This window comes from Phasianus colchicus, chromosome 6 (genome assembly GCF_987193195.1).
Source record: "Phasianus colchicus chromosome 6, bPhaCol1.hap1.1, whole genome shotgun sequence".
In the NCBI taxonomy this organism is placed as follows: domain Eukaryota; kingdom Metazoa; phylum Chordata; class Aves; order Galliformes; family Phasianidae; genus Phasianus; species Phasianus colchicus.
The window spans coordinates 52,732,116-52,758,610 of record NC_143441.1 but is presented as its reverse complement, the minus strand read 5'-3'; the positions used below and the strand labels follow the sequence as shown (position 1 = coordinate 52,758,610).

The window sequence follows — 26,495 nt, the reverse complement described above, 5'->3', positions numbered from 1 at the left end:
GTGGGGAGGGAGTGACATCAGATCACAGAATGGCCTGGGTTGCAAAGCACCACAGTGCTCATCCAGTCCCAACCCCCTGCTGTGTGCAGGTCGCCAACCAGCAGCCCAGGCTGCCCAGAGCCACATCCAGCCTGGCCTTGGATGCCTGCAGGGATGGGGCATCCACAGCCTCCTTGGGCAGCCTTGGGGTTCAGCCCTTCCCACCCCCTGTTGCACTGGGGCTGCTGTGCTCTTCCCATCTTGCTGCCCTGCCCTGGGATGGTGCATTGAAATGGGGTTTTAAGGGACACAGGGAAGTTGTGCAGCACAGCCCTCAGCTGCGCAGTCTGTCAGATGTTATTTCTCAGCCCAAATTCCAAAAAGGAGTGGAGGATCAGAGCATGGAGGCGATGACTTCAGGATGTGCTTTGTGTCCTCAGGTGTCTGCACAGCGCTGATGTTTCGGGATGGCTGCTGCCTTTTCTGAGGAACTGGATTCCCTTGGGAAGAGCGTGGAATTCTGAGGCTCCTGCCCATTAAACAGTGAGTTACAGCTGATGTGAGAGAGCAGTGATGAATGAGGAGAGGATCCAGGCTGGATGTGGCTCTGGGCAGCCTGGGCTGCTGGTTGGCAACCCTGCACACAGCAGGGGGTTGGAACTGGATGAGCGTTGGGATCCTTTGCAACCCAGGCCGTTCTGTGATTCTATGAGAGGAGGAGGGTTGCGTTTCTTTGGTAAAAACTGAATTAATCTTGTATGGACCATTGTGATAAAGATATGGTGGGAAAAATAGTTGGTCTGTTCTCAGAAGACAATGCTGGAGTCAGACTTTGTTATCTAACAGCGTTGTTTGGGGATTGTTTCGCTGCCGGGGAGAAAGAGCTTAATGGTTTGCCAGCCCTGTCTTTTAGCTGTGGATTATTAGAAAGGGAAATATTTAGTTGTGCGTGATGCTGGAGATAACAGAAAGCTCCCTTTGTCCTGTGCTGACAGCCCTGCTTGCTTATTCAGCCTGTCCAAACGTTTCTTCTGTAATCTAGAACCTGTTGAAAATCAATCCCATGCAAATGAGTCACCTTACAGATGCTTGAATTCACTTGTGCCTCCTCAGCACTGCAGATGTTCAGGAGCACTCTTGTCTTTTTGTGATGAAAATGGTTCTGATTGATGTTTTTTTTTTTTTGTGGCTTTTTTTTCTGGAGGGAACAATGCAGGGAAATACATACAGAGTTCTTCATTTTTGCTTCCTGTTTCACAGAGTGTGTGGTCACAGTGGTGTCAGTGGGCTCTCATTTCTGTCACTTGGCATCCTGCCTGTGAATAGCTGCTAATTAGCAGGCAGTGCTTCCAGCCCTCGAGGGTTCAGAGTGAGAATTCCACTGAAGCTGTGGGAGTTGGAGGGAGCTCTGTGTGGAGCAGGATGGGCACCACCCCACAGAGCCATGTGGGAGCGTCTGCTCCTCTCCTCCTGCTCTAGGAACTCCTCGCATGCTTTCCCTGACAGCTGTGGAAGGCAGAAGCCAAACTCCCACCTGAAATGGGAGCTCGGAGGGCTGCAGGAGCAGCGATGGAGGTGTGGTGGGGCTTTGTGTGGGCAGTGGAGTGCTGTCAGGGGAGGTGCCTCAGGGAGCTCCTTCGCCTTCCTCTGCTGAAGTCACGGCCAGATCTGCTCTCTGATGGTGAAGTGTTCCTTATGCCCTGATAGGTGAGCCATCACCAGTTCTCCTGCTGGCTGTTCCATGGATTTTATCCTTTACCAGAGAAGTATTTTTCTGAATGAATCACTTCAGAACCCTTACGCTTCTGCTTTCCTCGCTCTTTGTACATCCTTGAGCTTTCTCTCTGAAGCAGAAGAGCTTTCGAGGGGAAAGACTGACAGATTTCCTGGTAGCAGTGGATCAATTCAAATGACTGCTTGAAACTGCTAATCCTCTGCCCAGACTTGTGCCTGCAGGTAGTCGTGGGTGCATCCAGGGAGTGTGCTGAGTGTGCACAGTGCAGGAGGCTGCGCAGAGCTGAGCTTTGGCAGGGCTCTGAATCCATCCCCATCCGCTGTGTGCCTGCAAGCAAAGTGCTGGCCTTGGAGAGAGCAGTGCTGCAGTGGGTGCTCAGTGAGCTTCATGTTCTGATGGATGTGCTGCTGCTTCTGTGCGCCTTCTGAAAATGCTGTTCAACTCCCACATCTCCTTCCTCAGCTCTGTGAGGTGTGGGATGTTAAGCATTCACCGTGGCACAATGTCTTGCAGTATTTGCTGTGGAGGCCTATTTAGCTGTGCAGAGCAGTTCTGTTTGGGAAGCAGAGCTGAAGAACATACGGTTCTTCTTCCTATAGGCCCAAATGTTCACTTTGTTTTAAATCACAGAATGGCCTGGGTTGCAAAGGAGCACAACCATCATCTGATTTCAGCTCCCTGCTATGTGCAGGGTCACCAGCCAGCAGACCGGGCTGCCCAGAGCCTCATCCAGGGCCACATCCAAATAGAGCTCATTAAACATTAATTCCAATTTCTGTCTTGATTCCTCTGACCCAGGAGATGCATCCTGAGCAGTGGGTGGAGCCCCGGCCGTAGGGAAGGGATCACATTGTTTTCAGGTCTTTGTTTGATGATGTCAGTGAGTAACAGCAGCTGCAGAACTTTGCAGAGAAATGGATGACTGTTGGATGGGTGCGTTGGCAGCAAACGACTGCTGTCAGTATTTCTCAGTTCCATGAGCAGTGTCCTGGAAGTGCTGGCTGTTTATGAGGGCAGATAGTGACAGGACAAGGGGGAATGGTTTTAAACTGAGACAGGGGAGGTTTGGGTTGGATATGAGGAGGAAGTTTTTCCACCAGAGGGTGGTGAGGCACTGGAACAGGTTGCCCAAGGAGGCTGTGGATGCCCCATCCCTGCAGGCATCCAAGGCCAGGCTGGATGTGGCTCTGGGCAGCCTGGGCTGCTGGTTGGTGACCTGCACACAGCAGGGGGTTGGAACTGGAGGAGCATTGTGGTCCTTTGCAACCCAGGCCGTTCTATGGTTCTGTTACTGCGAAACTTCTCACACGTGATGCTGAGGTGGGTTTTGACAAAGCTACACTTGGACATCCAGCACTACCCTGTTATTTCATGTTGCAAGCAAAAAGCCTGAACAAAGTGCTGATCTTGTAGAGAGGTTTAGAAAATGGCATTCTTAGAAACAGCAGTGATGGCAGGAGGACCATGCGATGAGATGTGGTCTGTGCTGGCCGAGGTGTTCCTGTGCTCCTGCAGTGCTGTCTAAAGGTTGGGAGTGACTGCTGTGGTAGGATGGTGGCTTCCTGAGGAGGAAACACAAATGTAGGCACAACCACTTCACATTGCAGCAGTGGAACTATAGAACCATGGGTACGTAAGTGACAACACTCGAAGCCCACATTATTTCTATAGGAAGGGCTGATCTCTGCACTTCAGAAATCTCTAAGTAACAGGTTTGATGCCCTGTCAGTGCATTCCTATAAGATGTATCCTAAAAATGATGGAGGGTTATCTGTTGGTTCCTGTCTGCATCCTGTAGTGAATGCTGCTCCATCTGGGGTCAGGAAGGTGGTGGGAGCCTCTGCTGGACAGGAGCACTTGGCTGAGGTGGGTTTGGGACGCTGACGTGTAATGGTGAAGCACTGCTGTGTGATGGCAGTGGGTGTTGCATCAGTCCTTGGTATTTATAGGTGAAAGCAATTCCCTGTCCACTTGTAAAGCAGCCGCATCAGTAACAAAAAACAGCAGATGATTTAAAAGCAGCCACGTGAGGTGCACGGCACAGGAATGGCTGTGGGTCAGGCTCAGAGGTCTGCTTGGTTTTGTTCATAGAATCAGAGTCATAGAATGGCCAGGGTTGGAAGGGACCTCAAGGATCACGAAGCTCCAACCCCCCACCAATGCAGGGCCACCAACCTCCACATTTCACAGCAGCCCAGGCTGCCCAGGGCCCCATCCAACCTGGCCTTGAACACCTCCAGGGATGGACGGGGCATCCACAGCCTCTGGGCAGCTGTTCCAGCACCTCACCACTCTCACAGCAAACAACTTCCCCCTCACATCCAACTGAAATCTGCCCTCCCTCAATTCAAACCATTTCCCTTGTCCTGCTGTTATCTCCCCTTTCAGAGAGTTCCTTGTTCCTGAGTGTGGGTGCTGTTCAGTGCAGGGGAAGAGAAGGAACAAAGTGTGTGTGCAGGCACAGGGCTCTGGGAAGGTGTGCTGGGGGTATTGGGCAGAGGATGCCTGGCTGCTGTCCTTCATGTTTCACATCCCTTTTATTTTTTTTCTTCCTTTTTCCCCTAAATACTGTTGTTTTTTTTTTTTTAACCCATGTGATGTAGATGATGTCCTGGGGTAAAGATTTCACAGCTGAGCCGTGTGTTCATTCCCAGCTGATGCTTTGTAGTTCTGTTTGATGCCATGCAATCCTTGTGCTGGGGGAGCAGCCCTTCTCCTCGGTGTCCTTTGCTGCTCTCTGCGAGGTCTGTTGTATCCATTGGCTGATAACATCTTTCCCCAAAAAAGCTTTCCTGTATTATTTGTGTTTGGTTTTATAGAAGCTGCTCTGTATCTTTGATCTCCTGTTCAACTCTTCTGCACCTTTTTCTGGCTCTGCTGTGTCTCCTCTTTGAGAGGAGGAGGAGGAGGAGGGCTGGCCAGCAGGACCCCAGGATCTGATCCATCAGTGGCAGCAGGTAGTTTAGAATCATAACCACAGAATGGGCTGGGTTGCAAAGGCCCACAACGCTCATCCAGTTCCAACCCCCTGCTGTGTGCAGGTCCCCAACCAGCAGCCCAGGCTGCCCAGAGCCACATCCAGCCTGGGATGCAGGATGTGCCTTCCTTTGCACGTGATGTTATTTTCCCCATATGCATCACACCACTTTCATTGACATTGAGCTTGATTTGCACTTTTGTTGCCCGGCCACTTGGTGGGAAGTTCCTCCTGCCCCCATGAAGAACAGGCAGCAGTTACCCATGTCAGTGTTGCACCTGTTTTTCCAGGTGACTTGCATGTTGAACAGCACTGTTCCCTGTGGGACCATTTAGTTCCCTCTATTAAGGGAATCAGGCTCTCATTCTGATCCTTCAGCCTCTCTTAGATCCATTTCTGTCCACACGCAGCTTACAGACCTCCAGTCCGCGTTTTTTCCCTTTGCTGTTCTGCAAAGGAGGCTTTTTATTTTGGGCTCATATTCCTGGAAAGACAGAACTATAGCTGTCCATTGAGATTTTCATGTGAATTCAGACTCACTGTCCAAGCCTGCTGCTCTGTGCTTAGCTTGCTGGGAGCTCTAAATACAGAGATAATTCCAGTAATGCTTTGATCTGATCCTGTTGGGCTGGTGCCACGTGGGAAGGAAGTCTGACCTCATGCCATCTGAACAGATGATAGCTCTCATTTTGTTCTTTTTCATCATTATTCCTGTTGAGCCCTTTAAGGAATCACACTGCAGTGTAGCTGTGTGTGCCCTGCCTGTGCTGGGTGCAGACAGAATTGTGGTGCAGCCTCAATAATGGCTGGGCTGAGCTGGTAGTGCAACAGAGCTGGTGCTGGGAGAAGCTTTGGTTGGCTGAGCTATAGCAAACTGGTGCTGATCCAATTGATGGAGATATTCAGTGATAAATCTGTTGGGCAGCTGGTTCTGAATGCTACGAGTTCCCTGCTCAGGTGGATGTATTGAATTGCCACAATGCATTTGGTGGAGTCGTAGATATTGTGTCAGGTAAGTTGAAGGCATTGGAAAAAGTCTTTTGGGAAAGGCTTTCTGGCTCCCATTTGTTGGAATTCTGCACATCCCTTGTCTTTCCCAAATCTCCTGGCAGTTCTTAGTTAGCTTGTTATAACTGTGGCTTCTGTATCCATCAGAGTAAATGCTCAATTCTTGACTACAGCAAAACTATGAAAAGCCAATTCCTGCGGTCTGATGAACCGAGCCAGAACTACATGAAGATGCTCAGAGGGCTGCAGCACTTCTGCTGTGAAGACAGGCTGAGGGAGCTGGGCTTGTTCAGCATGGAGAACAGAAGGCTGCGGGGTGAATCATTGCAGCCTTCAGCACCTCAAGGGAGCCTACAGACAGGAGGGAGTCAGCTCTTGGAAAGGGGAGATAACAGCAGGACAAGGGGAAATGGTTGGAATTGAGGGAGGGCAGATTTCAGGTGGATGTGAGGGGGAAGTTGTTTGCTGTGAGAGTGGTGAGGTGCTGGAACAGCTGCCCAGAGAGGCTGTGGATGCCCCGTCCATCCCTGAGGTGTTCAAGGCCAGGCTGGATGGGGCCCTGGGCAGCCTGGGCTGCTGTGAAATGTGGAGGTTGGTGGCCCTGCATTGGTGGGGGGTTGGAGCTTCATCATCCTTGGGGTCCCTTCCAGCCAGGGCCATTCTGTGATTCTGTACTTCAAAAGAAGCTGTTTCCTCCTGTGCAGTAAATAGTGGAGACCAAGGCATCTCTGGCGACCATTAGGTTGGGCAAGAGCTGTGATGCTGAGAACGAAAGATTGGGAAACATTGTCTAGTGGTTGGCAAGGTGCTTCCTTTGGTGGGTGCAGGAAGGGGAGTAAGCTTTGCAGTTCTGTTTTCTGAAGTATTTACAGTTATTTCTGTAGCATACCTCTTGTTCTGTGGTTCTTCACATGGAGCATCCCATTCCTTCATCTGCAGCAGGAAGGTGCTCCCTAATGCAGTTTGCAGTGCTCTGTAAGGAAGGCAGTGGAAATAGACATTTAATAGAGAATGGATCCAGGGAATTGCTGTTCATAGAGCCATAGAATGGCCTGGGTTGCAAAGGAGCACAATGCTCATCTAGTTTCACCCCCCTGCTATGTGCAGGTCGGCAACCAGCAGCCCAGGTTGCCCAGAGCCACATCCAGCCTGTTTTGGCTGATATCTGTGGCATGGAGGGAAAGTAGCCTGCGGTTCAACTTATCGCAGAGTTTCTCCTTGCTGGGTACAGAAAGAAGAGCCATGGGCTGAGGAGGTGCAGGTTGCCCTGTGCTGGGGTCAGCCCCAGCCTGCAGGGTGGGCGCTTCAGTCCTGCTTTTCCCATAGGAAGCGTTCTGTTCCCTGTGACCTCCGTGTCCTCTGGCAGCACAAAGCACGTTATTCTTCTCATGGGAATGCAAATGGAGAATAGGAACTTGTGTGAGAGCTGATTGTGTAGCGTTTCTATGAAGGAGGTTTGTGTCTTGGGCATGTTTCTTGCTTTCCCATCTCTGAAGTCCTCAGAAGTGTTTGGTTCCTGGCCCTCTCACTGCAGGAGAATTCACACATCAGCGGTCAGAATTGCTGGAGAGTATGGAAACAGTGGAGTGTTCCCCTCTTTCTTCCCCTTATCCCTTTGCTGAGACCAGAATAGGCTGGGATGTGAGTGCTCCAGCAGCAGCTGGCACTGCTCCTTCCACCGATGGGACCAAAGGGTGACAGCTTCCAGCTCTGCAGGGAGAGAGGTGGGAGAGACCTTTCAGGTGGAGCATAGTTTGAAGCTCAGGCAGTAAATTCTACCAGTGATCATCTCTCTGGCTTTGTGTGCTCTGGGTGTAGCCCAGGAATACCTGCAGCTGTGTGTATGTCCTCCAGGACACACAGGTGCTGCTGTGTGCAGGAGGAGGCACAGGGATGTGTAAGAGGGGTTCTCCTCACGGTGCCGTTTTGTGGCTCGCTGCACCCCACATCAGGTCTGTTTTCCCTCATGTGGCAAAAGGCTTCTGGTGTGCTCTGGCTGCCTTTGTCTCAAGCAGCATCAGTCCTGCTGTCTCCTCTTATTTTGTGCAACTTTGAAGTTTGTAACTGATGCCTCTGCAGATGGAAGCTGCCTGGAAGTCCATGCTGGATTGATGGATCTGATCGCCTGGATGCCTTTGTGTGCTTAGAGAACAGCTGTTGGTGACCTGGTGGCGACAGCTCAAAGCAACCAGGGTACTTTTATGCATCTCTGTTCATAGTAAACCTTCTTTCATAGGATCATAGAATGGCCTGGATTGCAGAGGCCCACAGTGCTCATCCAGTTCCAACCCCCTGCTGTGTGCAGGTCGCCAACCAGCAGCCCAGGCTGCCCAGAGCCACATCCAGCCTGGCCTTGGATGCCTGCAGGGATGGGGCATCCACAGCCTCCTTGGGCAACCTGTTCCAGTGTTGTCTGAGCAAATAAATAGCAAATAAATTCAACTTCAGTTTCCTGTACTCTGTCTCCCTGTGTGCCCATCTCTTGTAACTGGAGGGGGCGAGGTGCACAGTGTACTGTATGGAAAGGCTATAAGGAATCACAGAATGGCCAGGGTTGGAAGGGACCTCAAGGATCACGAAGCTCCAACCCCCCACCAATGCAGGGCCACCAACCTCCACATTTCACAGCAGCCCAGGCTGCCCAGGGCCCCATCCAACCTGGCCTTGAACACCTCAGGGATGGACGGGGCATCCACAGCCTCTCTGGGCAGCTGTTCCAGCACCTCACCGCTCTCATAGGACAGAACTTAAGGAGATGTCCTGCTGCTGCTTGCTGCTATTCAGACCTTGTCTTGGATTTGCAGTCATGCAAAAAAAACCAACAACATAGAAAGTCCTCAGAACAGATTCTGTTTTAATAGTTGTCCTTATATCAGGTTTTATTTGAATAGAACTGATTCCTGCTCTTATCCTCGTGAGCACTGCTGTAATGTGAAGCTGAAGAGATTTCATAATGGGCTCTCAAAGAATTAGTAAGCAAATATTGTATGTGGAACATCTGAATTTTCTTGTTAATGCTGATGTTTCACAGCAGGTGAGGCAAGTGAAAACTACCTTTTCCTCTTTGCATTTGGTGGAAGCTGTTGCAGTGCAGTTCTAGTAGCCAGAATTGCGGTTAGGAGGCTGTGCGTGTGTGGTGGTTTTGTTGCAGGTATGTGCTGGTCCCAAGCTGGATTAAAAGGGCAGCCCAGCCAGCCAGCCCTACAGCAAGGCCCCGTTTGCTGAGTCATTTCTTTTTAGCTTACAGCATCCAAACCTTTCTGCATAACCTACCTGCAGTTGGGGCAGGCTCTGTGTGGGAGTCCCAGCGTGGTGCCACGTAGCTCCAGCTCCATTCAGGATGAGGAGAATCCCCAGGAGATGAAGTTTTGGGTCCAGTTGACTTTTTTATCATTTCCTTTCCAGTTCTATCAACGCAGACTGAGTTTCCAGTGCAGGTACTGCTGGATATTCTGCAGGGATATGTGTCTAATCACCCCTTAAATGTATAAATGACCCTACATGGATTCCCTGCCTGTGGACCTCCCCAGCCTCTTGTGTTGTTTCTACAGAAGGTGATGAAATGAGGAGTTCAAAGTGCTGGATGACCACAAGTTTTAAGCCTGTATTTAGGCCTTGCATTGAGCTGTCTGGAGCAACCATGAATAGCATCTTCCTGTGGTCACAGTGACTTATCTCCCTTGCTTTGGGTCTCCTGTTGCTCTCAAGAAGCTGGGAGATGTCATCATTTCCTCTCAGATAAAAGGACAGCTCTTGGGTACTCACAGCTTTGAGCTACAGGAAAATGTGTCCTGCAGTCAGGACTTCCCTTCTGGGTGCACTGCTGTGAGCCATTGCTTTGCATTCAGCCCCTTTAGAGACACAGGAAAAAGCTTGAGGACGGGTTTGTTCGCTTCACCTTTTCTAGAAAGCCACTTTTTTAGGGCTTTCGATGCTGCGTGCTTTATTCTTGGTGAAGGAGATAGCTCATCGACCAGTTCTGACACGGCAGTTTGGGTTGCATTTGGTAGACATGGTCAGAATACGCTCTGATGAGGCATTTGCACTGCTTTACCTTGTTGTGCAGTGCACTCCGGCTCAGCCCTATGCGCTGTGGCTACTTGTGCTTTCCCCTCCTCCCTCCCTGATCTTCCCCCAACCAAAAATAACTCTCTTTAGGTTGTGTGAGCTGTAGAAGCTGTGCTAATCCCTTTGGTTGTGTGTCAGAGCCGTCGTGCTGGAGGTGCTCAGTGTCCAGGAGCCCTTCCCAGGGAGTGCTGTCACAGCTACAGCCTCGGTCCTTCTTTGCTCATTGGCATTTTGGCACCTCCTCGGAGTGCTGCTGAATTCTTTCACCGCTAACCTCCTTTCCTTCCTTCCTCTCAGCCAGCTCTGTTCCTAGCTCTGCTGCTGCAGCTCATGGCAGCTGTGGTCATTCTCTTAGATTTTTTGCCCTTTCTTCTAGGCAGAGCCCAATAATTCAATCCAGTTACCTCTGGGCTCATACAAACTCTCCCTTTCTTCTGAGGAGGTGCAAAAGTTTCTAAAGCAGGTCATGCTTATGTTAATGTTTATTTTCATTTTCTTTTTGACCTTTTTTCCTCTCTGTCTGTAGGTGGATACAGTGCCTCGGAGGTGCTGCACATGCTGGATCTGCTTGGCTCCCTGATGTGCCTGGGGATGGCAGCCAGGTGACAGAGGTTGAGGATGACCCTGACTGAAAAGCTGCGGGAGAGGATATCGCGGGCCTTCTACAACCACGGGCTGCTCTGTGCTTCATACCCCATCCCCATCATCCTCTTCACTGGCCTCTGCATTTTGGCCTGCTGGTGAGTCCTGCCAAGTCCTGCTTGTCCTGGGCTGCTGCTTTGGGGAGCGTTCATAGCCAGGTTTCATCTTCCTGTGTGGGAGAAAAGAAGAGAGGGAACGAAGCATCTCCAGCTGATTTCCTAATTAAATAGGAAGCGAGGCTGCACCTGAAGTGCTGGGTCCAGCTCTGGACCCCCAGGATCTGGACGTACTGGGGAGAGTCCAGCACAGGGTCACCAAGGTGCTGCAGGGCCTGGGGCAGCTGTGCTGGGAGGAGAGGCTGAGAGGGCTGGGGATGCCCAGCCTGGAGCAGGGGAGGCTTAGGGGATCCACCATGGCTGCAAATCCCTGCAGGAGCTGCAAGGGGATGGAGCTGGGCTCTGCTCACTGGTGCTGGTGCCAGACTCAGAGGCAACGGGCACAGACTGGAACACAAATGGTTGTGTTTAAACATAAGAAAATGTTTTTTACTGTGAAGGTATTGAACCATTGGAGCAGGTATTCCAGTTTGCTTGTGGAGTCTCCTTCTTGGAATCATAGAATGGCTTGGGCTGGAAGGGACCCCAAGGTACCACCAACCTCCACATTTTAGAGCAGCCCAGGCTGCCCAGGGCCCCATCCAACCTGGCCTTGAACACCTCAGGGATGGACGGGGCATCCACAGCCTCTCTGGGCAGCTGTTCCAGCACCTCACCACTCTCACAGCAAACAACTTCCCCTGATGTCCAACCTTCTGGAAGCAGAAGCTGCCTGCACATGGCCCTGTGCCCATGTGGCCCTGTGCCTCTATGGCTGATGCTGACCTTACTTTTGCTGCTTTAGCCTTGCTGACCAGCCTCAGCTCTTAGGGATTGTCCATGGGCCTTTTTTGATCTATGAAGTTTAGGAAGGAGCTGTGGAATGCTATATGATAAACAGGAGTTGTTTTCAGGAGCCCCTTTAGCTTTCTCCAGTGTAAGAGCTGAGTTAATTTATCAAGGTATCTGGGGTGTTTCCCTGTCATTCTTCCTTCCTGACAGGTCATCTGCATTTTCAAGTTGAAAAAGGAAGTGATGCTGAAGGAAGCACACATACTCTCAGGTCGCTTGAGGGCAAGGAACTCCTGTTTTTTGGGGGCTGGGTAGCTTTGCAGTTAAAATCTATGCATCGTTTCTGCATTTAAAACAAGAAATAAAGCTTATATCTATATCCTCCTACAATACAATGAGGCCACGTTATCTGCTGTATTGCTTCAGGCTCCTTGACTTGAGCTAGAAATTGGTTTGTGTTCTTGCCATAGCTCCAGGTCAGGGGCTCCTCTACAAGGAGCATCTCATAAATACAAGTACAAGAGGCAGCTCCTCCTTGCTTGTTCTATGTGGAATAATCTGATCTTTGTGGTGTGTGGGTGCACAGTTGTTAGCTCTGTGGCCAGCACAAATGTAGCTGTTGAAAGCTCATTCCTTAGCAAATGGGTAAGGACTATGAGAGTGAGAACCTGGAGCAAGGTGGTCATTAGCTTTTTCAGAGTGCCAAACTAATGACTATAATTTCTTTTCTTAATCAGAATGCCTGATTGTATAAAATGCTACAAAATAATAGGAACAAAAGTGGCCAGCAGTCAGCTCAGTGGCTGGCTGTCTATGAGAAGGGCAGCAAACTTCAGAAGCATTGTAATAATTGTGTAGATGTGTCTGTAGCTAATATGCTAACTCGCTTAAGGCTGAAGTCGAGTCTTGGACCTATGCTGTGTGCTGTGCATTTCATTCCCTGTGCACTTACTCCATTACTCCATTTATCATCAGGCTGACTGCTGCATTTTAAACTCTGTCCATCCATCCAAACAGCCTGCTGAAATGCAAAAGGAGCAGCTGTTGGGTCTGTTCAGCACATAGTAGAGTGAGTACAGTTTTGGGAGCCACTGCGTGCTGTTGTTTACAGGAGTTGCTGTTTGCTTCCTGGGGAAGCTTTCTGTTGGGTGAGGTGAGGAACTTGCTGATGGCTGCGAGTGTCGCAGCTTCATTTTGTTCTGCAGTCGTGCTGCAGGGCTTTGAGTAACAGTCCTTGGCACCAACTTATTGCAGAGGCGTCCCATTTTCTTAGAAGAAATCTCACTGATTCATCCACCTCACTTTAAAAAAAAAAAAAAAAAGATGTGCTGAAATCTGGAGAAGGAAGGTGGCAGAGCAGATCAAGGCCCAGCACCAAGGTAGAAGCTCATCTAGGCAATATTTTGGTCCAGCATGGCTGTTAAGAGACCCTTGGCACTGTTCGCAGTGGATTTGTATCCAAGTCAAAGATGGCACACAGGTGGAGTGCTCCAGTGTTCATCAACGAGGAAGGAGCTGTAACATCTTTGGTTTGTCCCTGTCCCTGGAGAAATAAGGTGGAAAAGGAAAACAGAAGGAACAGAAGGACATAATGTGTTCTTCAGTCTCAGATGTGGTTATATAGACACAATCATACTTAAAGTGCATCGTATGACTGAAATAAGAAAGGATGCAACTTGAGATCTTGAAAGAGAGAAATGAGTCTTCTCATCTTCTGTGCCTGTATGCACCCAGCATCCCTGGAGGCGTTCAAGGCCAGGCTGGATGTGGCTCTGGGCAGCCTGGTCTGGGGGTTGGTGACCCTGCACATAGCAGGGGGTTGGAAGTGGATGAGCATTGTGGGCCTTTTCAAGGCCAGGCCATTCTATGATTCAAGGAAAGCTTGTGAAATTGTGCTGCAGAAGAAATGAGGAGCTGCTCCTCCCCAGGGCAGAACTCTGCAGTTCTCTTCCTTGAACTCTATTCAGCATCAGTTCCGGCTCTTACTGCTGTGACTGCAGGTACCATACTGATGTTCCTCCCGTTGGGATCAGGTCTCAAGGATCAGACAGCACAGTCCCTATCAAGTACATCAGGGATTGTTTGATTGTATTCTGATGAGGCCTGGAGAACTGCGTCCAGTTCTGGGCTTCTCAGTACAAGAGAGGTGAGAACTATGGGAGAGAGCCTGACTTAGTGCAGCTGGCTGGAGAGATGGGGGCAGATGTTGTCTCCCTGGCTTCCAAGGTGTTTGGAACAGTATCCCATGATATCCTCATAGACAAACTCAAGAAGCGTGGACTAGATGAGGAGAGTGAGAGAGAGAGAGAACTGGCAGTCCTGGGTCCAGTCTCGTTTAACATCTTCATCAGTGATCTGGATGAAGGAATGGAGGTGAATGGAGAGCCTTCTTGGCAAGTTTGCTGCTGACAGAAAACTGGGAAAGGTGGCTGATGGCCCTGAGTGCTGTGCTGCTATTTCTAAGGATCTCAACAAGCTGCAGAGATGGGTAGAGAGGAATCACTAAAATCAAGTGCAAGACCCTGCAGGCAAGGAGGAATGACCCCATGCCCCAGTACAGGCTGGGGGCTGACCAGCTTTCAGAAAAGGGCCTGGTGGGCCTCACTGCAGTATTTCAATGCCTAAAGGGAGCCTACAGAGGGGAGGGGAATCAACTCTTGGAAAGGGGAGATAACTGCAGGACAAGGGGAAATGGTTTGAATTGAGGGAGGGCAGATTTCAGTTGGATGTGAGGGGGAAGTTGTTTGCTGTGAGAGTGGTGAGGTGCTGGAACAGCTGCCCAGAGAGGCTGTGGATGCCCCGTCCATCCCTGAGGTGTTCAAGGCCAGGTTGGATGGGGCCCTGGGCAGCCTGGGCTGCTGTGAAATGTGGAGGTTGGTGGCCCTGCACTGGTGGGGGTTGGAGCTTCGTGATCCTTGGGGTCCCTTCCAACCCTGGCCATTCTGTGGATGTGAGGGGACCATGAGCCAGCAGGGTGTCTCTGTGGGCAAGAAGGCCAGTGGCATCCCGGCCTGCACTGGGACGAACGTTGCCAGTAGGGTGAGGGAGGGGGTCACAGAATCACAGAATCACAGAATCACTAAGGTTGGAAAAGACCTATAAGATCATCCAGTCCAACCATCCACCTGTCACCAATGGTTCTCATTAAACCATATCCCTCAACACAACATCCAAACGTTCTTTGAACACCTCCAGGGTCGGTGACTCCACCACCTCCCTGGGCAGCCCATTCCAGTGCCTGACCACCCTTTCAGAGAAGTAGTATTTCCTAATATCCAGCCTGAATCTTCCCTGGCGAAGCTTGAAACCATTCCCTCTAGTCCTATCACCAGTTACACGAGAGAAGAGGCCGACCCCCAGCTCGTTACAACCTGCCTTCAGGTAGTTATAGAGAGCAATAAGGTCTCCCCTGAGCCTCCTCTTCTCCAGACTGAACAATCCCAGCTCCCTCAGCCGCTCCTCATAAGGCCTGTGCTCCAGACCCCTCACCAGCTTTGTTGCCCTTCTTTGAACACGCTCCAGGGCCTCAATGTCTTTCTTGCAGTGAGGGGCCCAGAACTGGACACAATACTCAAGGTGCGGCCTCACCAGAGCTGAGTACAGGGGAACAATTACTTCCCTACTCCTGCTGGTCACACTGCTTCTGATACAAGCCAGAATGCCATTGGCCTTCTTGGCCACCCGGGCACACCGCTGGCTCATGTTTAGCCGAGCGTCAACCAACACCCCCAGGTCCATTTCCTCTACACAGTCTTCAAGCCATTCCACCCCAAGCCTGTAGCGTTGCTTGGGGTTGCTGTGGCCAAAGTGTAGAACCCGGCATTTGGTCTTATTAAACCTCATCCCATTGGCTTCAGCCCAGCTCTCCAGCCTGTCCAGATCTCTCTGTAGGGCCTCGCTACCCCCAGGCAGATCGACACTTCCAGCCAACTTGGTGTCATCTGCAAACTTACTGAGGGTGCACTCAATGCCCTCATCCAGGTCATCAATAAAAATATTGAAAAGGACAGGCCCCAGCACCGACCCCTGGGGAACACCACTCGTGACCGGTCGCCAGCTGGATTTAGCTCCATTGACCACCACTCTCTGGGCTCGACCCTCCAGCCAGTTCCTTACCCAGCCAAGAGTGTACCTGTCCAAGCCACGGGCTGCCAGCTTCTGCAGGAGAATACTGTGGGAGACAGTGTCAAAGGCCTTGCTGAAGTCTAGGTAGACTACATCAACAGCCTTTCCCTCATCCACCAGGCGGGTCACTAGATCATAGAAGGAGATCAGGTTGGTCAAGCAGGACCTACCCTTCGTGAACCCATGCTGGCTAGACCTGATGCTCCAGTTGTCCCGCACTTGCCGCGTGATCTCCCTCAAGACAATCTGCTCCATAACCTTCCCTGGCACCGAGGTCAGGCTAACAGGCCTGTAGTTCCCCGGGTCCTCCTTACAGCCCTTCTTGTAGATGGGAGTCACATTGGCAAGCCTCCAGTCTTCTGGTACCTCACCAGTCAACAAGGAGCGCTGATAGATGATGGAAAGCGGCTCGGCTATCACCTCCGCCAGTTCCCTCAGCACTCTCGGGTGAATCTCATCCGGCCCCATGGACTTGTGACAGTCCAGTTGGAGTAGAAGGTCTCTGACCGTTTCCTTCTGAATCATGGGTGGTTTAGTCTGGTCTCCAGCCGAGACCACCTGGTCGAAAAGTGGAATATCCTGAGGATAACTGGTCTGACCTTTAAAGACAGACGTAAAGAAGGCATTCAGGACCTCTGCCTTTTCTTTATCCTCAGTAGTCACATTCCCGGCTTCATCCAGTAAAGAATGGAGATTCTCCTTAGTCCTCCTCTTACTGTTGATATATTTGTAAAAGGATTTCTTGTTTCTTTTTATTCCAGTGGCCAGGTCGAGCTCGAGCTGGGCTTTCGCCTTTCTGATTTTCTCCCTGCATATCTTAACAACTTCTCTGTATTCTTTCTGAGTTGCCCGTCCCTTCTTCCACAGGAGGTAGATTCTCTTTTTCTCCCGGAGCTTCAAGAATAGTTGCTTATTCATCCACGCCGGTCTCCTTCCCCGCCGGCTCATTTTGCAGCTCAGGGGGACAGCCCGCTCCTGCGCCTGTAAGACTACCTTCTTGAAGAGCAACCAGTTGTCTTGGACCCCTTTACCCTCTAAGACTGAATCCCAGGGGACTCCCCCTACTAGTCTTCTAAACAGTTCAAAGTCCGCCCTCCGGAAGTCCAAGGTAACAGTTTTGCTGTTCTTCCTCCTGGCTCCACCAAGAATTGAGAACTCTACCATCTCATGGTCACTCTGTCCAAGACAGCCCCCAACCTCCACATCTTCCACCAGACCTTCTCTGTTTGTGAACAGCAGGTCTAGCGGGGCAGCTCCTCTCGTAGGCTCTCTCACCAGCTGCATCAGAAAGTTATCCTCTATACACTCCAGAAACCTCCTAGACTGCTTCTTCTGCGCTGCGTTGAATTCCCAGCATATGTCAGGGAAGTTGAAGTCCCCCATGAGGACAAGGGCTGGCGACCTCGCAGCTTCTGCCAGCTGCTCATAGAACACCTCATCTGTCTCCTCATCCTGGTTCGGCGGTCTATAGCAGACACCCACCAATACATCTGCCTTGTCAGCCCTTCCCCTGATCTTTACCCATAGGGATTCAACCTTATCATCCCCAGCCACAAGCTCAGTAACATCAAAACACTCCCTAACATACAGAGCCACACCACCACCCCTTCTTTCTTGCCTATCCTTCCTGAAGAGCTTGTAGCCATCCATTGCAGCACTCCAGTCATGGGAGCAGTCCCACCATGTTTCCGTAATGGCGACTAGGTCATAGTTTGCCTGCCGCACCATGGCTTCCAACTCTTCTTGTTTGTTGCCCATGCTGCGTGCATTGGTGTAGATGCACTTCAGCCGAGCCCCTCGCCTCATCCCTAATCCCATTGCCGCTCCCCCAGGCTCATCTCTAGCAGGCCTGGTTTTATCCCCTACCCCCTTCATATCTAGTTTAAAGCCCTCTCTACAAGTCCTGCCAGCTCTTGGGCAAGGATCCGTTTCCCCCTTCGAGACAGGTGAGACCCATCAGCAGACCCCAGGCCAGGAGCCGAGTAGACCGCCCCATGATCAAAGAACCCAAAATTCTTACTTTTGCACCATCCTTTCAGCCATGTGTTTATAAGGTGTGTTCTTCTGGTCGTCTCAGCGTCCTTCCCTGCCACTGTAGGAATACAGGCAAATACTACCTGTACGCCTGTTCCTTCAACTAACCTCCCCAGTCTCCTGAAGTCATTTTTCATAGTTCTCAGGCTTCCGTCAGTGACCTCATCACTGCCAGCCTGGACTATCAATAAGGGATAATAATCGGAGTTGCGAATCAAACTAGGAAGTTTCCTGGAAATATCCCTGACTCGGGCCCCAGGGAGGCAGCACACTTCCCTGCGGGTGGGGGCAGGCCGACATATTGGGCCTTCTGTTCCTTCTAGAAGGGAGTCTCCTATGACTATTACCCTCCTTTCTTTTCTGGAGGAGGCAGTTATTAAGCGTGGAGCTGGATGCCTCCTCTTGGGAACACTTGGAGGCAGTTCTCCCACTTCACCCTCAACCACCGCACCCTCCAGTTTCAGGGCTTCAAACCTATTACATAGAGGCACCTGGGGAACCGAGGTAGGTCGGGATGGGGGTCGCCCGCATCGCCGAGCTGGGACCTGATGCCATTCCTCCTCTGCCCTCAAATTAGCTCTCTCATTTCGATCGTGGCAAGGGAGAGGGTCCACTGCTGTTTGGGGGGTGCAATCTCTCTGTCTTTCACGCAGAGAGTCACACCACCAGTCTATCTCCCGCTCGCACTCTCTGATGGCTCTTAATCTCCCTACCTCCTCCCTAAGCTCCACCACCAGGCTGAGAAGCTGTCCACCTGCTCGCACCTTGCACAAGTGGCATCCTTCCCATTCTCCCCTGGCAGCAGCAGGCTCAGGCACTCCCTACAGCCAGAGACCTGAACTGCTACATTTCTTGGCAGGCCCTCTGTCTGGGTCGCCACAGTCCTCTTGGGGGAAGCCCGCCGCCTGGTAGAGACCATGTTTGAACCTGCGGTCTCGAGGTCTGTCAGTAGGAGAGCTGATCACCTGAACAAAGACAAGGACAAGGCACTGATGTGTCCTGCCACAAGTCACAACTCCCACACCAGCTACTGCAGTAATGTATGAGCAGTGTGGGCTGCGTTCACACTCTGACCACCCTCTCCGGTGTCAAAGGCGGGTAACACCTCGTTCTCACCTGGAGCGATATGTGGGCAGGAGCCGGCTCCTGCCCTCCCAAGAGCTGCTTTTAAATTCCCAATGAGCAGTCAAGGTCAGGTACAAGAGATAAGGGCCAGCTGTTTAAATTATACCGCGATTTGGGCCAGCTCCACCCCTGCTGCCTCAGCAGCCCGCCCACAAGCTGCCAGCTCCCGGCGCCGACCACGTGCTTTTTGCTGCCTTCAAAACCAGCCCTAAAAAGAGCTTTTTCGTCGGCTTCTTTGCTATAGATCCCTTCCCCAGCGCAGTCTTACCTGCTCTGAAGCTGGTCTCCTCAGCAATGACCCCTCCTAATGGGTCCTCTCCTAATCAGCACTGATGAGGCCTCGCTTGGAGCACTGGCTTCACCTGTGGGTCCCCAGTACAAGAGGGCCCTGGACGTACTGGAGTGAGGCCAGTGAAGGGCTGCTGAGATGACAGGGCCTGGAGCAGTTCTGTGAGGAATGTCCAGCCTGGAGAAGACTTGGGGGGGGGGGATGTGAAAGGGGGAGGAGGAGGATGGGGCCAGACTCTTCCCTGAGGTTGGGCTGGGTGATCTCCAGAGGTCTCTTCCAACTGCTCTGTGATCCTATGCAGGGAAGGTACTGCAGAGCCTGAGGCAGGGTGAGCGGGCTGGGGCTGCCCAGCATGGAGCAGGGTGGGGGCAGAGGATCCACCATGGCCATGAATTCCTGCAGGAGCTGTGAGGGGACGGAGCTGGGCTCTGCTCAGTGGTGCTGAGGCCAGGACAAGGCACTGGGCTCAAACTGGGCCTCAGGAGCCCATCGAGAGGCACTTCTTTGCTGTATGGCTTATGGAGCCCAGGCACAGGTTGCCCAGACAGGTGGTGGGGTCTCCTCTTTGGATATCCCAAAAGCCATCTGGACGTGCACTTTTTTCAGCACGTTTTGCTGGGAGGCTCGCACTGTCTGTGATAACCAGAGGGGCTGAGCTGCTGACAGCTGCTTCGTGCTCCAGGCACACAGAGAAGGCTGCCTCCCATGGGAGTGCTTGCTGAAAGCTCTGCGGAGCAGCACCTCTCCTTGCTTCTCAGGGGAGAGAAAACTGGGGGCAGGACAGGGAGAATCTTCACTTGTGCTGCTCAGGTTTTTGAGGGCCCTGGCAGTGGGAGACAATGCAAAGCAAACATCATTTGATCAGATACAGCTATTGGTTATGCACTTAGCAATGCTAAACAGCTGCTGCCAAAGGCCTGGCTTCCTCTGCCTGTTGGCAGAGCCCTTTTTCCAAAATTTCTCCTATTAGCAGTGGGTTTTCAGATTTTTCTATCCATGCAATAGCTGGGTTAGGCCTGAAACAGTTTAAACGCCCGTTCTGCAGTGAGCAGAATGGAGGTGGCAGCTATTTTAAGGCAGTGGCTCACCACCCTCTGTTATCTAAGAGCTGGCAGCTCTGCTTTCCTTCGTGTTCTCCAGCAGAAGGCTGTTTGGGGGTGGTGGTGATCTCTGCTTTGATGCTGTGAAGGAGGAATATGCAATGGTAGGGCTTGCAGTTCTGTGGTGCTGCCAGCTGCCTCGGGCTGCCCTGGCACCTCTCCCTCTTGGCCCTTTAAGCTGTCTTGAAAATATGTAAAGTAGCTGGATGAACATTTTTGCCTGAACCTACCTCGTGCTTGGCAACTAGCAAGTGCTCGTGCTCGAATTCAGCCATACTGACTCACAGACAATCTGTTTTTCTTTTGCATTTGCAGAGGATTGGGGTGCATTTATGTGAACGTCTGAAAAACCCTCCTCCAAACCAGTCCTTTCTTGTTTTCTTCGGACTTTCCTGTGACCCATTTTAGATCTCCCTTTTCTCTCCTCCTTGCTCTGTGCTTTCTGTTTGGGTGTTCACCTCTTTCCATGGTGGTCGAACAGATCTTTAGCACAGGGAAGTGAGAGAAGGAGCGAAGCTGAAGGCTGGAAATCGCCATCCTGGAACTTGCTGGCCCTTCTCATGGGGGTAAGAAGGGCAGAGGGAGCATCCTGCTATCCTTGCCATGTTTAGTGGCTGTGGGATGCTTCTGACACCTCTGGAGCAGCTTTTAATTCCATTTTATTGTTTTTTGCTGACATTGGTATCTGAAATAGTGGGCCTGGTGCATTTCTTGGTGGCATTGTGGTACTTCTCCACTTTTTGCCTGCTGTTGGACTCAGGTGTCACTGATGAGATCATCTCATGTCAGCATCTAAGGCTAAGTACATTGAAGAACTCATCTCTTAACATCTTACTGAAACAGCATGCAGTAAATGTATGCTGCAATGCACATCCTGTGTGTTCTGTCTTCAGACATCAAGACTTTACATAAACAAATGCTCAAATATTCACAGAGACACAAGGGTTGGAATGGCCTGCTGGAGATCATTGAGTGGAACCCCTGCCAAAGCAGGTTGCACAGGTTGGCATCCAGACACATCTTGAGTATCTGCAGAGAAGCAGACTGCACAGTCTCTCTGGGCAGCCTGTTCTGGTGCTGTTCTTGTGGTATTAATAAATATATATCCCCCCCTGCACCCCTTCCCTTGTTGGGGACATCCATTCATGCTGTATCTGGCTCAAGAGGAGGAAGCTTTGGGTGTATGCTTACCCAAGAGTGAGTCTCGTTCCTGAGCCCTGCTGCAAAACAGCAGTGTGAGCAATGTAGGCTGCCTAGCTTGTGTTGTGGCCCTGTTCTCCTGTCTTGTTGCTGCTTTCACAACTCTGCCAGCAGCTCTTGTAAGTGCTCCCCTATCCCCAAAGTGTAATGTTGCTGTTAAGGATCTGGGTGAGGGACCTTCACTCAGTGCTTCTGGAGGCACCCTTTGGCTGTGTGCTGCACAGGGACAGCAGCTGTGGGTCCCTTGGGGATCTCCCACCCCTCACCATGGGGCTGGGCACCCTGTCTTGGGGGTCCATGCTGGGGTGGGGTGGGGACTAGAGGGACCCTGAGGTGCCCCCAGCTCAGCCACGCTGCCATTCTGTGCTGCTACCCACGTTGTGAGTGTGCCAGGTTGGGGAGAGCTGTCCATATGGTGTCTGCTGTTAGAGCAGAGCTGTGCCCTGTGCTGCTCACTTGGTGCCTGTGCTGCAATGCTGGCTGTAAGCACGAGGTGGGCAGTCCTGGCTGAAATGCTCTGTGCTCCTTTAACAGTGATGGGCATTAGAACCAGGACTTGCTGACCGAATGGGAGATGAAGAGGATGATGTGTTACTTGGCACTGTGGCTCTGTTTGTCTGAGCAGCCTGGGTGCACATGGAGGAGCCCATCAGTGTGACCTGCACAGAGCTGTGGAGGGGACAGAGAAAATCTGCTTCGTGTGAGAAACAGGCAGCCTGAGCGACCTGCTGTGTTACATGCTGCCTTCCCCTTCTTGCCCTGCTACAGGGATGGGTTAAACACGTGCACTGGAGGGAGCACCTGGATCTCTTCTTACAGCACCAATCCTAGTCCATAGGCTTAATTTAAGCAGTGCAGTTGCAGGGAAGGGCTGAGCTCGATTCAGATTGCACTGAGCTCAGGCCTGAAGGGGTGGTGGCATATGGGAGCTGTGCTTGTGTTGGTGCCCTGGCAGCTGCTGGAGGCTGTGCTCCTTAGCAGTGCAGGGGTGGTGGTTCTTTTTTGTATAAAAATTCCCCCCTTGCTCATCCCCTCATTTTGTTGCTCATGATTCTGCCAAAAAAGCACCATTTGCTCTTTCCTGTGTTGCGTTTGTGCGTACTTCTGACTGCTGTGGACAAATAGGAAAGTCCTAACGTGAGAAAACCAACAAACCAAGAAGAAATTCACCTTTGTTCATTTAAAAATAGCCTTTCAGGAGCTGTGTGTTGCCATGCCCAGCGTTCCGGGAGGTGGCCTGCACATCAGGATGGGAGTGGTTGGCTTCTTCCCCTGCTCAGATTTTATAAAACAACTTTTGCAGCAGAAAAATAAACCGACTACTGATTCCCACCAAACCTCCATACAAGCTGCAGCCAAGCAATCCGTGATGAGTTGCCTTTCCTTTGATGCCACTTCATGGCCTCAGCACAGAGGGGGCATGGCAGGATCCAGAACTGCTTGCTGTGATGTGCTCAGTGCTGGCCAGACCTCAGTGTTGATGACCAGGTGGTTGTTTTGCAGACTGCTGTGGAAATTTGGGTCCTTAAACCATTTCCCAGCTGTTCTCCTGTCTTGTTGCTGCTTTCACAACTCTGCCAGCAGCTCTTGTAAGTGCTCCCCTATCCCCAAAGTGTGATGTTGCTGTTAAGGATCTGGGTGGGGGACCTTCACTCAGTGCTTCTGGAGGCACCCTTTGGCTGTGTGCTGCACAGGGACAGCAGCTGTGGGTCCCTTGGGGATCTCCCACCCCTCACCATGGGGCTGGGCACCCTGTCTTGGGGGTCCATGCTGGGGTGGGGGTGGGGGACTAGAGGGACTCTGAGGTGCCCCCAGCTCAGCCATGCTGCCATTCTGTGCACAGTGAGCTCCTACCCACGTTGTGAGTGTGCCAGGTTGGGGAGAGCCATCCATATGGTGTCTGCTGTTCAGAGACATGTTGACAGGTTGGGAAGGTTGAGATGAACCTTGGAAAGCTCAGTAAAGACAAAAAAGCAAATGCAAAGTTCTGCATTGGGCAGAATAAGCCCTTGGAGCTGTGCGAACTGGGAGCTGTGGGCTGGAAAGCAGCTTTGCAGCCTAGGATGTGTTGGCCCTGCAGCTGAGCAGCCTACTGCATCCTGGGCTGTGCTAGCAGGAGGGCAGCCAGCAGGGCTGTGGGGCTGTTCTCCCCTTGCTTGGCCTTGTGAAACCACAGCTGCTGTCCTGCAGCTGGGCTGGGGCTCAGAAACATTGCTGTGCTGGGATGGATCAAATGAGCTCTCAGTGAGGAGGGCTGAGGAACCACAGAGCTTCCTTCCAAGTAGATGCAGGGTGATCTCACTGCTGCCCACAGCAATGGATAACAGACATGTGGGGTGGGTTTAAGGGAAGATCTGTTAATTGAGAGAGCAATCAGTTATCAGAATAGATGCCAGAGAGGCTGTAGGACCTCTGTCCTTGGAGATATACACAGCCTGATGGCATGGCCCTGAGCAAAATGCTCTTGCTGGGCTTGGTTTCAGCAGGAGGCTGCAGCAGAGCCCTCAGATCTCTGATCCATGTGGGTCCTGCAGTGCATGAGGTCCCTGCTCGCAGCAGGGCTGAGCTTGGGGTCAAGCTTCGAGCCTGTCTGCTTGGCTTCCAGGCATCTCCAGTGATGGAGAATCCACAGGAGGGTTCTTCCCAAGGTCAGGCATCCTCCCAGGAGCTCACTGTGCCCCTTTTAATTGTTTTCATCTTTATACAAAATAGTTTTCACCACCTTCTGGGTGCTGGGGCTCCTCTTGAGTTGCACCACCAGGCTCTGCTTGGTTCTGTTATCTGACGGCACCAGCAGGACGTGTCACCTTGGTCACACATTGAGCTCATTCAGCTTTGTGTATCTCATATTCTCTATTCTAATTGACACCTGTCATAGTCTGGCTCAGACACGCAGTGGTTGCTCTGTGTATCTCCGCAGCCTTTGCTTTCAGCTGTGACAAGCAGCTGTCTTTTAAAAGGACCAAAACTGATTGCAGCTTGGGAAAGGAAAAGAGGCTGTGCTACATCTCCAGATTGGGGCTTTTGTTGGGCATTTTCACCTGCGATGCATTATCACATCATTTTATTTCATTTTTTCCTCTCCTTTTCCATTGCACAATGGAATGATAATAATTAGATGCTGTGTTTTTGTCAGACTAATAAAATAGCAAATCTGACAAGCTTTGCTTTTGATTCCATTACTCTTTTTCAGCTTTTGTTGTTCAGTCTGAAGCCTTATCTTTAGCTGCTGCTTATCCGCTCCACGGCCTTTGATGATGCAGGCTAATCCCTATCAGAGCCAGCAGAGTACTGCGTGGAAACAATTCCGAGGCCTTTATATTTATGCCGACAGCACTGCCAGGAAAGCTTGGCTATACTGAAAGATGTGCCAGGAGTTTGAGGCCTGATAGGTTGACATGCATCTCACACAAAAGGGCAGGAGCAGCAGAGTCAGAAAGCCCTGGATGCTCTGAGCTCTGCTTTGTGCACCACTGCAGTGTTGGACAATACCTGGCGAGCAGCAGGCTTGCTTTTTCCATCACTTCCATTCTCAGATGGTTTTAATGCCTTTAGAGACTCTCCAGAGCTAAATTCTGGTTTTTATCAGAATGGTGGAAAAGCTAAAGGCAATAACTCTCTGAAACCTCAATATCTCAACTTTCAAATAGTTTTAGGATTATTGTGCTGTAGTGATCTGAGGATTGCAGTGGCAAAGGAGAAAGAAGATAAATGCTGCCTAGCTGTACTGTTAGCTGGTTGCTGCTAGGTCAGGAAGGGAGCCATCTAAATGCAATAAATGATCTCATTTTTTACCAGAGGGTGGTGAGGCACTGGAACAGGTTGCCCAAGGAGGCTGTGGATGCCCCATCCCTGCAGGCATCCAAGGCCAGGCTGGATGTGGCTCTGGGCAGCCTGGTCTGCTGGTTGGTGACCTGCACATAGCAGGGGGTTGGAACTGGATGAGCATTGTGCTCCTTTGCAACCCAGGCCATTCTGTGATTCTGTGATGTGATATGATGATTTTGTGCAGGCTGTGGAATAGCAGAGACACGGCTGTTCCCAGCACTACCAACTTTCCTTTTTTCCTCCCAGGATTCTTGCCTGTCCCTTTTCAAGGGAGAAAACTTCTCTAATGTGTTGGAGAAATGTGTAAAACTGTTCCCATGAGAGTTGAAGCACTGTTATGTTGTGTCTGTCTCTTCTGTCCTGCAGAGATGGGTGTAAGCTGGGGTGGGCTCCTGTTACTCTGCCCATTCATTCTTTGAGCTCTTCTGGGAGACTGTTTAAAAGCCTGGCTTAAGAAAACCAACCAAGCAACCAACCCAAATGACAATGTTTCTCACTTCTGTCTTAACCACAGCTACCCGCTGCTCAAGCTGCCCTTACCTGGAACAGGACCTGTGGAGTTCAGCACCCCAGTGAAGGATTACTTTCCACCCTCCTCAGATGTGGTGTCACAGCAGGGAGATCTCAGCGAGCGCCCTGACTGGGTATGTGTGTGTGGGGAGCTGTGTGGGGCAGCAGCAACACAGCCCTGCTGTGCTGGGGTGGCTGCCCTGCCTGCAAACCCGTGCTTATCCATGGGCAGTGTGCTGTTGGTTGGGGTTGCTTGGAGTGGTTGCTGAGGCTAGGCTGTAACACCAGTGGTTTTGTCTGATTACAGTCTTAGTCTAGAAGAGTGAGAGTTATTCTTAATCCAGGCCCCGTCCATCCCTGAGGTGTTCAAGGCCAGGTTGGATGGGGCCCTGGGCAGCCTGGGCTGGTATTGAATGTGGAGGTTGGTGGCCCTGCATTGGTGGGGTGTTGGAGCTTCGTGATCCTTGAGGTTCCTTCCAACCCACGGCATTCTGTGATTCTAAAAGAAAAAAAAAAGGATGTTAGGCATTTGGAAGAGTTGAAAGCTCTGAAATGCTGTGTGAGGCCCTATTCTGCAAGGTTGACATGAATAGCTTTGTTCTAGGGCAATTTAATGATGGGTTCTGGGATAACTGGCCCCCGTTTCCTAACGCCATAGGAAGGCATGCAGCCTAGAGCAGCAGCCAGTTGAGTGGTGCAAACCACACAGGTAAACTAGACTGAGGTCCTTGATGAATGAATGTTTCTTTGGCATGAACAAGGTGCTTTCCAACAGGGCTGATAACCTGATCCAGGAAGCAGTTCTGAAATGATTCTTTGCAACCTGTGTTGTTCTTTTTCATTCCAAACTCTCTGTAAAAGGGAAGTTGCCCATTGGCTTAATATTTCTCTCTCTACTCTCTCCATGCATGTTCTTATCGTGATCGATATCATTTACCTTCTCCTATCCTTCCTGGTGCAACAGAGAGCTTTTTCTCTATGCAAATAA

General features: G+C 51.1%; 1 protein-coding gene and 1 pseudogene across 3 annotated transcripts in view; one reads left to right on the top strand and one right to left on the bottom strand.

The window, feature by feature from the left end:
- Positions 1-26,495, top strand: part of SCAP (SREBF chaperone) — a 57,270-nt gene that overhangs the window by 1,906 nt on the left and 28,869 nt on the right. For 2 of the 3 annotated variants that reach the window (XM_031608272.2, XM_031608270.2), the window contains exons 2-4: positions 420-522; positions 10,294-10,507; positions 25,512-25,641. In XM_031608272.2, the coding sequence (XP_031464132.2) occupies positions 10,386-10,507; positions 25,512-25,641 (252 nt within the window). In that variant the 5' untranslated portion in view covers positions 420-522; positions 10,294-10,385. The remainder of the gene's footprint in view (positions 1-419; positions 523-10,293; positions 10,508-25,511; positions 25,642-26,495) is intronic. The other variant, XM_031608271.2, reaches the window with a different exon arrangement.
- LOC149917634 (uncharacterized) lies at positions 17,216-18,870 on the bottom strand (annotated as a pseudogene).